The sequence below is a fragment of the Marmota marmota genome, unplaced genomic scaffold, assembly GCF_001458135.2.
Source record: "Marmota marmota marmota unplaced genomic scaffold, marMar, whole genome shotgun sequence".
NCBI lineage: Eukaryota > Metazoa > Chordata > Mammalia > Rodentia > Sciuridae > Marmota > Marmota marmota.
The window spans coordinates 777,218-787,207 of record NW_026000026.1 but is presented as its reverse complement, the minus strand read 5'-3'; the positions used below and the strand labels follow the sequence as shown (position 1 = coordinate 787,207).

Sequence of the window (9,990 nt, the reverse complement as noted above, 5' to 3'; positions counted from 1 at the left end):
CCCGCGCTTCACTTGCCCGCCTTCTGCGCCTTCTGCGCCGACTTGGTGACCTTGCCGGCGCCGCCGCTCTTCTTCTCCACGTTCTTGATGACGCCCACGGCCACCGTCTGCCGCATGTCGCGCACCGCGAAGCGGCCTGCGGAAAGGAGCGCGTGAGCGGCGGCTCCGCCCCAGGCTGGGATGCAGCGCGCAGGCGCACTGGGCGCGCGACGCCCCTCTGAGCGAGGACCGCAGCCTCTTAGTAAACAAGCGGCCTCAGCCTGGCATCCCTGCATAGGGCCGCTGGCCCTGGGGACGGGCCAGGTCATACTGTTGGGCGGTCACTAAGTCTGACTGTGGGCCTCGGGCAAGCTGCCTTCATCAGAATTACCATCAGGCCTGCCTGGTGACCCCGGTCTCCTAGTAGCCTCCAGGCTTAATCTCAGCAAAGGACTCTGATAAGAAGTAGGCCCACTGTACCCCACCCCAGCCGTCCTCTGCCCTCAGTGGGGATAGTGGTCACCTGATGGCTGCACCTTCCTCAAACATCCTTCTCACCTAGAGGTGGGTACTGCGAGAAGCTCTCCACACACATGGGCTTCCCAGGCACCATCTCCACAATGGCTGCATCGCCGGACTTGAGGGACTTGGGATTGTCCTCCAGCTTTTTGCCAGAACGACGGTCAATCTTCTCCTTCAGCTCGGCAAACTTGCAGGCGATATGGGCTGTGTGGCAGTCAATGACCGGCGAGTAGCCGGCGCTGATCTGCCCTGGATGGTTCAGGATGATGACCTGAGGCACAGTTGCAACCAGCATGAAGCATGCCTGGGCCTGGCTCCCAGGGACCACTGGGGAGGGCAGCGCTGGGTGGGGGCTCCATCACAGAGCCCATCTCCCAGGTTCTAGGCCAGGGTTGCTAACCATGAAGGAAGCCCATGCCACAGGACTCCCACTTCCAGACCTGGACACCAGCATCCTCACTGAACAGGGGCAAACCCTGAAGTGAACTGATGACTAGATTTTTGGAGGGGCCAGCCAACACCAATGCTGCAAACCCCAGCCACAGCCTGGACGTTGTGGCAAAACTGGAGCTGACTACTGTGTTTCCACTACTCCTAGTAAAGAGGTGACTCACATGAAGAGGCGGTCAAAGAATGCCAGGACACTGTGGAGAACAGAGCATTATGGGGACATTTGAGGCAGTGAGTTGATAAAAGTGTCTCTCAGGACAAAAGCAGGCCTCACTGGCTGGACCTCTCAGCTGCTGTGGCCAGCAGATGAGGACTGCATTGAGTGACAAGAGTCCGGCCTGGGTGGCCTGCAGCTGAAGGAGGGGCTGTCTTCTCCCAGGCCTCAGGTTGAGTGCTGCCAGCCACCTCCCCCAGGACAGCCCTGCTGCTGTCCTGGGCAGGAAAGGCCCCAGACCCCAGCACAGCTACTGACCTGGGAGGTGAACTGTGCAGCCTCCTGAGGGGGGTCAGACTTGCTGTCCCCGCACACATTGCCACGGCGGATGTCCTTGACGGACACGTTCTTCACGTTGAAGCCGACGTTGTCACCAGGCAGGGCCTCGCTGAGCGCCTCATGGTGCATCTCCACCGACTTCACCTCCGTGGTGATGTTCACTGGTGCGAAGGTCACCACCATGCCCGGCCGAAGGATGCCCGTCTCCACTCGGCCCACGGGCACAGTGCCAATGCCTGGGCCAAGAGGAGGGGGCTGTGAGGGGCAGCAGGGAGGAGTTGGGAAGGTGAGACTTGTGGGCAGAGACCCTGGAGACACAGCTTGGGCTGCGTGCTCGGGCCATGAGGAGGGATCTGGGGAGCAGACCCAGGGCAAGGCTAACACTGAGGTTCAGCAGAAGCAGCGGCTGCCTGACCCCATTAGGGAAACGCGAGACTGGAGAAAAAGGTCCCACGGACTCAGAGACAGGGAGGGGCAAAGAGGAGGAGAGGAAGGGATTCCTTCAGCGGCAACACAGGAGCCTCCTCTGAGGACCCCTCCTGTGGCCCTCAGATTACAGCCCAGAGCAAGGCATGGACCAGCTCTGGGACTGCTCTAGCCATCGACCCGTGGCCCTGCATGGGCTCCACTGTGGTGCTGCTGGTCTCTGTCACTAAGGGGCATCTGTACCCCAGCATTTCTCACAAGCCGCTAACACCTGCATGGCTGCTGAGACTTTCTTGTCTTCCCCAGGGCTGGGGACTCTCCACCCTCCCTGGGCTGTGATGGACAGAGGCTCTGTGGCCTCCATATGGTGGGGCCTGAGGCTGGTGGCTTCCCTCTGTGTGAAGAGGTGGCACCCACACCACCTCGGCCACAGGCCCTAGCCAGGAGGACCCGCCATTCTCCCTTCTGGGGCTCTTGTCTGTTTGTTTGCTGGTTTGTTTTTGCAGGGCTGGGATGGAACCCAGAGCCTCATGGATGCTGGGAAATAGCCACATCCCAGGCTTTTTGAATTTAGTTTTGAGACAGGGTCTCAAGGTTAGGCTAAGTTGCCCAGGCTGGCCTGGAGCCCGCGATCCTCTTGCCTCGACCTCCCGAGAGGCAGGACTGCAGGTGTGCACCGTGTTTTCCATTGCACTCCATGGCCTGTGTTTCTCAATCCTAGAGGAGGACTGTGTCCCGTGAGACAGTCATCCTGGGTGAAGAGGGGGTCACCTCTGTGTTCCTACTTATGCTACCAGCTCCTGGCACAGTGCTGAGCACTTCCCTGGAGGGAGGGAGACCCTGGCAAGCGCTGGGCAGATGGGTGTCTGGGTGGGGTGTGTGGGAGGAGACGATGCATTGACAAGTAGACAGGACAGTGAGTAGACAGAGGGCGGACGGAGGGGATGGACAGTTCCCCAGAATGCACTGTGGGAGAGGAGTGGGACAGCTGGGGCCCTGGTCTGGCGGGCAGGAGTGACGAGGCCTGCAGGGGAGCTGTGGGGCAGCACAGCAGCCTCACTTACCGCCAATCTTGTACACGTCCTGCAGAGGCAGGCGCAGGGGCTTGTCGGTGGGGCGTGTGGGGGGCAGGATGGTGTCCAGGGCCTCGAGCAGGGACACGCCGCTTGCGTTCCCCTCCTTGCGCTCCACTTTCCAGCCCTTGAACCACGGCATCTGGGCGGGGGCAGGGAGGCTCCATTCACTCCAATCACTTGCAGACCACAGGCCCTTGGCCCCCAGGGCCCCAGAACTAGAAGTGGCTTCTGCTGGGGAGTGGCCCTCCCCCAGGCAGCTGGTACCTGACTCTTGCCACTAAACTGCTCTGTGCCCCTCCAGGTGCTGATCTCCTTGTCCTCATCTCCCCCAGCCCCCAGCCCACATTCCCAACCCACAGAGACCCTGGACAAACTTCTCTTAGGAAAGAGGGAGGAGCACTGAGAAAAGCCCCCTCAATGGCCCAGACTCGGTGGCAATGCTCCTGACACTGAACAGACCCCAGCCTGACCTCCCATGCTGGCCAGGCTAGGGACAGAGTTCAGACTTGGCCCCAGCCCCAGAAGCTCTGCCGGTCACCATGTTATCTCCAAGCTCAGGGGCCTCTCCAGAGGTAGGCCGAAAGCCCTCCCTACCACGGAGCCTCTTCTGGCCTCCTTAGATCCTATTACACTTCAGGCCTGTGGGCAGTGCAGGACAGAGTTCTTGGACAGGTCACTCACCCATCAACAATGCCACCAGGGAACCCGCCCATGGGTATGGTGCTCAGTCTGGAAAGAGAGGTGGGGAGCAGCCTCTTCCTGCCCAGCTGCGTTCCTGGACCATGGGCTCTGCACTCCACACAGCTGGTCCAGGACAACCTCACTGTGCCCCCAGGTCTAGCTCTACACTAACTCTCTCAATTGAGGTGGCTACAGAGCTGGCCAGAACCAAGTGGCTGCCCTTTTAGGACAGGGATCTCCTCTGGCTGGACAGAGTCCTAGGAGTACAGTCCAAGGTTCTAAAACTGTCCCTGACAAGGCTGAGGCCCTGGGCCTCAGCTTCCCAGATGACCAGTCAAGAGCCAGCATTCAGCCTTCCCCACCAGCCCAGGAATAAGCACACTGCCAAAAGCCCAACCTCACTCCAGACCCCAGGGGGGTTCTGCATCCCTGCTGACCCTGCAAGTTGTGCAGGGCCAGGAAAGTGTTCCAGGGGGACATGGAAATTAATCCCCTGTGATGGGATCCTGGACACCAGACACATGAGCCACTGCCCTGCAGGGTTGGCTTGGGGGTCCTTCCCTAGCCAGAGAAGGAACCTCAGCTGCCTCTGATGGGCTCATGGGGAGGTTGAACAGGAGAGGCAGAACCCTGGACCCTGAGAACAGGCCATGACCTCCCCAGGAGGCTGGTGTCCACCATTCCAGTGCTCAGGGAAAGCAAGGTGGACTGAGCGAAGCTGGAGACGGGCCTCTGATGTCCCTGCTCAGCCCTCATCTACCTGGCCCAGCATCCTGTTGCTCTGGGCTCTGGGCAGGGCAGCCAGATGGCACTCACGTTGGGTGAAGGCTCCAGCATGTTGTCTCCATGCCAGCCAGAGATGGGTACGAAGGGCACCGTGGCTGGGTTGTAGCCAATCTTCTTGATGTAGGCGCTGACCTCCTTAACAATCTCGTCGTAGCGCTTCTCGCTATAGGCGGGCTCCGTGGAGTCCATCTTGTTGACGCCCACAATGAGCTGCTTCACCCCCAGGGTGTAGGCCAGCAGCGCGTGCTCTCGGGTCTGCCCGTTCTTGGAGATGCCCGCCTCAAATTCGCCCACACCTGCAGCCACGATCAGCACGGCGCAGTCCGCCTGCCCAGCAGGTGGGGATAGTGAGCCTCTGGCCCTGCCCTAACTGAGCAGGTCCTGGGGGAGGAACCTGGGGGGGGTCTCACATCAGGGGCAGGGGAGTCTCCCCCATCAGGCCAAGTCAAGCAGACACAGGTTTGGGCACCGGCTCCACCACCAGCAGGCTGTGTGTCCCCTGACAAGTCACTCAGCCTCCGGTCCTGTTCCCCCACCTGTCTGTGTGAATACACCAGGACTGTCTGGTTGTCCAGTCTAATCATGTGCATTGCTGCCCACCTCTAGCTGTCCCCATCCTGGCCTCTACATCTGCATGTCCATGAAGGGCACACCAGTTGTCCCCTCTGGCTGTTATCCTTGCAGGCACCCACCTAGCTAAGTGCAGAGTACTGACTCAGTTCTTGGGGACTCCGTGCCAGGTGGGGCAAGTGGTGACAAGGGTCCACTCCATGCCCCCAGGTCCCCAGTTTCCCTCGCCCCACCAACCTGGGAGGTGCCGGTGATCATGTTTTTGATGAAGTCGCGATGGCCCGGGGCGTCGATGATGGTGATGTAGTATTTAGTGGTCTCAAACTTCCAGAGCGAGATGTCGATGGTGATGCCGCGCTCCCGCTCTGCCTTCAACTTGTCCAGCACCCAGGCATACTTGAAGGAGCCCTTGCCCATCTGGAGGGCAGGCACACAGCTCAGGACAGGGCCCAAGATTCAGTGGTCACCGTCCCTGGCCAGGGCTGCCCTGGGTCCTGGGAGCAGCATTGAGAAGCAGGAGTGGGGCTCTTGCCCCTTGCTCCCCATTGGGCCCTGGGACTCTGGCCCCCTCTCTCTGGTGACACCCACACCCTACCTTGCCCTGCCAAGTGTCCACACAATGCCTCCCAGGGCCCTCCTCTCACCGCTTCCCAAATGGCCACAATCACCAGTGTCCACCAGCAGGTGGCGCAAGGGCCTGGAACCTGCCAGCCGCAATGAACCCCTCCTCAGCAAAGAGCACCCCTGCATCTGAAGCTGGGGGACCCACCCCTTCAAAGTCAGAGGCCAATAACACCACTGGGTTTGAAAACTTCAGTGTGAAAACCCCTGTGTGTGTGCGTGTGTGCATGCGCGCGTGTGTTTAACGGAAAACAGAAATCAGAGGAGGTTGCCAGGAAGGCTTGTCTTTCCAGCTCTTTCTATGGCAAATGAAATCTCCCAGAGGGCTCTGAGGTGCCTCCCTCCCCCCTGAGCAAAGAAAGCAGGGCCTTCCCCCAGGAGCAAGGCTGGCCGCTCTCTGCAAACACCTGGGTACTGGGGGCTAGGGGACCCCACAACCTGGGCCAAGGTGCAGTTGTCACCCAGCTGGGCTCGGCTCCCTGCCCGGTCCTCACAGGGACAGGCCTCTGCCCTCCAGGGAGGCTGTCTAGCCTGGAGGGGCTCCCCTAGACAGGTCTAGGCCCCATCTGGGACCTGACCCAGGGGTCCTTCAGCCCCTTGGTCCCTTCCCCTCACTATCCCAAGTAGAGTGATGTATATTGGGGTGACAGTACGCAGGGTACCCCACCACCACTAAGGCAGGGTTCAGCCCAGGACACTGGCTGCCCCTGCCCCAGCCCTGCCACAGCCCCTCATCCGGGTGCAGCTGAACACCCTCCCAAGTTCTCCAGGCCCCCAGGTCCTCCCAGGGTCCTCACAGGCTCCCCAGGCCCTCCAAAGGCCCCCTCATCCGGGTGCCAGGTGAGCATCCTCCCGGTTCTTCAGACCCTCCCCCAGGTCCTCCCAAGTGGGCTTCTCCCAGAGCTCAGGGGGAGGGAACGGTGGCAGAGAACAGGCCCCCATTTATGGCCACTTCCCACCCACAGGTCTCAGCCACAAAGAAAGAAGGCAACCAATTGGCCCCTTCCATCCTCTGCAGGCCACCAGGACCCCCACCCCAGGGCAACACCCTGGACAAGCAGACTGCACAGCCCGGCACAATAAAATGGAGCTGGCAGGCACACTGCCCGTCAATCAGCTATTAATAGCAGCCCTGAGTCCTGCCCAATCCTGGGACAACCGAGGGCAGCACCACCTCAAGCCCCAGCCTTGCCCCTGGGGGACGAGGGGACAAGGCTCAGGGGCCCTGGCCCACTGTGGCAGAGTACAGAGCCCTGCCCTGGACCCTGCAGGGCGGAAATGACACTTCTCATTTGCCATGCGCCAGACCTGGCAGCCCAATACCACCCCCACCGAGCACATTCTGAGAGAGGTTGACCCCGTTCACCCCCACACTGCTGTCAAATCCCATATGGCCCCCAGAGACACGTGTGCCCATTGCTCTGAAGGAGGAAAACTGATCCAGACACCCAGGAGTCAGGGAACCAAGCTCAACTGCCACGCAGGAGCCATTAGGTGGGGGGCGGGGGGGGGGCTAGAGCTCACCTCAGCCGCCTCCTTCTCAAACTTCTCAATGGTCCTCTTGTCAATGCCCCCGCATTTGTAGATGAGGTGGCCTGTTGTGGTGGACTTGCCTGAGTCCACATGGCCAATGACCACGATGTTGATGTGCGTCTTCTCCTTGCCCATTTTGCCCTAGTGGGAGAGGGGCTGGCACGATTGGGGCTCTGGCTCAGGGCGATTGGGTGTTGAGCAGGGATTCTGTGGGGTCAGTGAGGGGGGGGCAGGTGATGGGGAGGTGCAGAGGGAGCCAGCAGAGACAGTGTACTGGCACAGGTTGTGAGCACACCCCACCCTCAATCCTTGCCCTGAAGCCCAGGCCAAGACCCCCGCCTCCCAAACGCAGCCTGACCCAGTTGATCACAGACCATGTGCTCCCCCCACCCCACACATTAGCCAAAATGGTCCAATTTGCTGTACATGTCTGGGTGTCAGCGCGCATTACTGAGGGGTTAACCCCATCTGATAGCAAGAAACAGCGGGTTGGAGGCGCCCCACGAGCAGCCCAGAGCTGGTGATGAGTCACCCTGCCTGGCTCTTCAGTGCCCTGTCCTCCCGTCCTCCTAGATGCTGCCCGCCCCAGCCCCAGCCAGGGACACTGCACCCCACCCCCACCTGCTGCCACGGGGGAGAGATGGTCAGCACCCACACTCCCCTCCTCGGAGGGAGGGCGCCATCTTTCTCTGTCCCTGCCTGCAGGCTGGCACTGGGAGACAGATGTGGTGCCCAGGTAGGGCCCAGAATAGCCCAGGCCTCCCCCAGACCTGGGCAGGGGGTACAGCAGGAGGGGGGTGCTGCTCTGATGAGAAAAGAAAAGACACCCCCCAAGCTCAGCAAATGCTGCAGGGATGCCCTCAGCCCACCAGGGCCCCCCACCCTCCCCCACTTCCTTCTGGTCCCTGCGCTGGGTCTCAGCCCCAGACAGGTCCCCGAGTTCACCCGGGAAGCCCAGGTAGCCCAGGAAGGGGACCGGAGGCAAGAGAGGGAAAGGGCAGGAACACGGGTGCCTAGGGTTGGCACTCCGCCGGGTGGGGCCGTGAGACCCCAGGTCTTGCCACCCCCGCGCCCTGTTCGGGCCCATCGCGCGGCGCCGGCAGAGTCCCTAGCCCCAAGAACCTTAGTCTCGGCCGCTCAGGGCCCCAAGGTCACGGCAGCAGAGCAGCAGGGCGGCCGCGCGGCCCAGGAGACGGTGGCCGCCGCCGCGTAAACAAGTGCCGCCGGGACCCACCGCCCGGCCGCCCTCGGGGTCCACCCGTGTGGATCCCGCTGCGGCGGGCGGGTATCCCCTAGTGTAGCTGCGCAGCTCGCCGGACGCCGTGCCGGCCCCTCTCGGCCCCAGGACCGGTCCCCAGGGAGGGGTCCCTCTGCGGAAAGCTGGGGCGAAGCCGGGCCACCCAGACCGAGCGTCCTTACCCGGAGCCGAGGTCTCAGCCAGAGGGACTGGCGGCGGCGGCGCCGGCGGTTTTATCTCTCCAGGAGGGGGTCCACCTATTGACGGTGCGGGCGCAATGCACTGCGCCCCTGCAGTACGGCAATGCGGTACCGGCGGGGGAGGGCGGGGCCGGGCGGGCGCGAGGGAAGCGGGATGCAGGGGCCGCGCACCCACGCACGCGCGGGCGGGCGCGGCGCGGACTCAGGGTGCAGCGAGGAGCCAGCGGCAAAGACGCACCCGAGCGAGCGCGGGCGGGGAGGGAGAAACAGGGAGCGCGGCGCGCGGAGAGCTGGGGGCTGGGAGCCGGAGCCAGAAAGGGAGGGGCAGGCAAGGAGAGGGGCCGGGAGGAACCGCCAGGGGCGCGGGCGGGGGGCGGGTGACCGGAGACCCGCGGCTGGAGAGCGGAGAAAGGCTCTTCCAATGTTTAAACACGTCCGGGCGGAGGAGGAGGAACACGGGGACTGGGCTGCAGGTGTCGGAGGGGAGGCGGGATGCTGAGGCCATAAGTCAGGCCGGGGTCTGTATGTCTCCTGCCCCGCAGCCCTGCTCATGATTGAGGCCCAAGGAACTGACGAAGTCCCGTTCTGAGGGGCACCTTTGATGTGGTGGTCCTGGGTGTGCTGGCCCACTGGGCTTGGCATGGCCCCCTCAGCAGGAGGCTCCTTCAGCAGGCCCAGCCCAGAACCTCCTCCCTCTGAGACCCAGGGAAGAGCCTTTTTCCACCTGGTCCCTGTTCCCCGGATGTGCTTCCCTTGAAAGCCCTCCTAGGGCAAGGGAGGCAGACAGCCCCAGGCAGTGGGCAGCAAGCCCAGACAGCCTTAGGCCCCCACAGCCGGTCTGCCCCTCCTTCCTGGCCCTGTAAGACTGAGTCCTTGAGGTCATGGCCAGGTATGGGTATCCAGTTGGGCTTTAAGGAGAGGAAGTGACCGCCTCTTCAGGTGAAGACGTCCATCTGGTCATCTCACCCAGGTATTTGCATTTTCTTTCCCAACCTCACGCCCAGGCTGCCACCCCATCCCCATCTGACTGGGGTCTTTGTCACTGCAGGGGCTGGGAAGACAGGCTCACAGCAAGGGGGTCTTGGGAGAGGAGTGAGTGACAGCACTCTATGCCTGTCCCCTCTGTCCCAGTGAATGTCCACTAGGTCTAGACAAGGTCCAGACCAGACCAGGGCCCAGTGCCTTTAGCTGGGTGAGGTCTGGTGAGGCGCCGGAGCAGGCGTGTGAGGAAGAAGTGAAGGTGAAGGCTGGTTCCCCAGCTGGTGGGGAGGGTCCTCCAGCAGGGGAGGGCTCACACTGGCCTGAGTCAGGGTTGCTCTCTCAGATGACCGGACACTTCCGAGTGCTGCTGATACTGTCTGTTGGGAGCCAGGAATTAAAAATAAACGCCTGGCAGACAGCGAGACCTCCCGCCCG

At 62.1% G+C, this 9,990-nt stretch overlaps 1 protein-coding gene across 2 annotated transcripts; it reads right to left on the bottom strand.

Moving 5' to 3' along the window:
- Eef1a2 (eukaryotic translation elongation factor 1 alpha 2) lies at window positions 1–8,845 on the bottom strand. 2 transcript variants are annotated; one of them, XM_015478394.2, is made up of 8 exons: window positions 8,557–8,845; window positions 7,129–7,344; window positions 5,221–5,400; window positions 4,444–4,740; window positions 2,935–3,085; window positions 1,424–1,680; window positions 538–772; window positions 1–136 (listed from the first exon to the last, which is right to left on the bottom strand). In XM_015478394.2, exons 2-8 carry the CDS (start codon window positions 7,270–7,272, stop codon window positions 9–11), a joined length of 1,392 nt encoding a protein of 463 aa, XP_015333880.1. In that variant the 5' UTR covers window positions 7,273–7,344; window positions 8,557–8,845; the 3' UTR covers window positions 1–8. The 2 variants fall into 2 exon arrangements, with proteins under 2 accessions (XP_015333880.1, XP_015333887.1); XM_015478401.2 differs by having other exon boundaries at window positions 7–136; window positions 7,129–7,278; window positions 8,557–8,715.
- Between the last annotated feature and the right edge of the window lie 1,145 nt (window positions 8,846–9,990).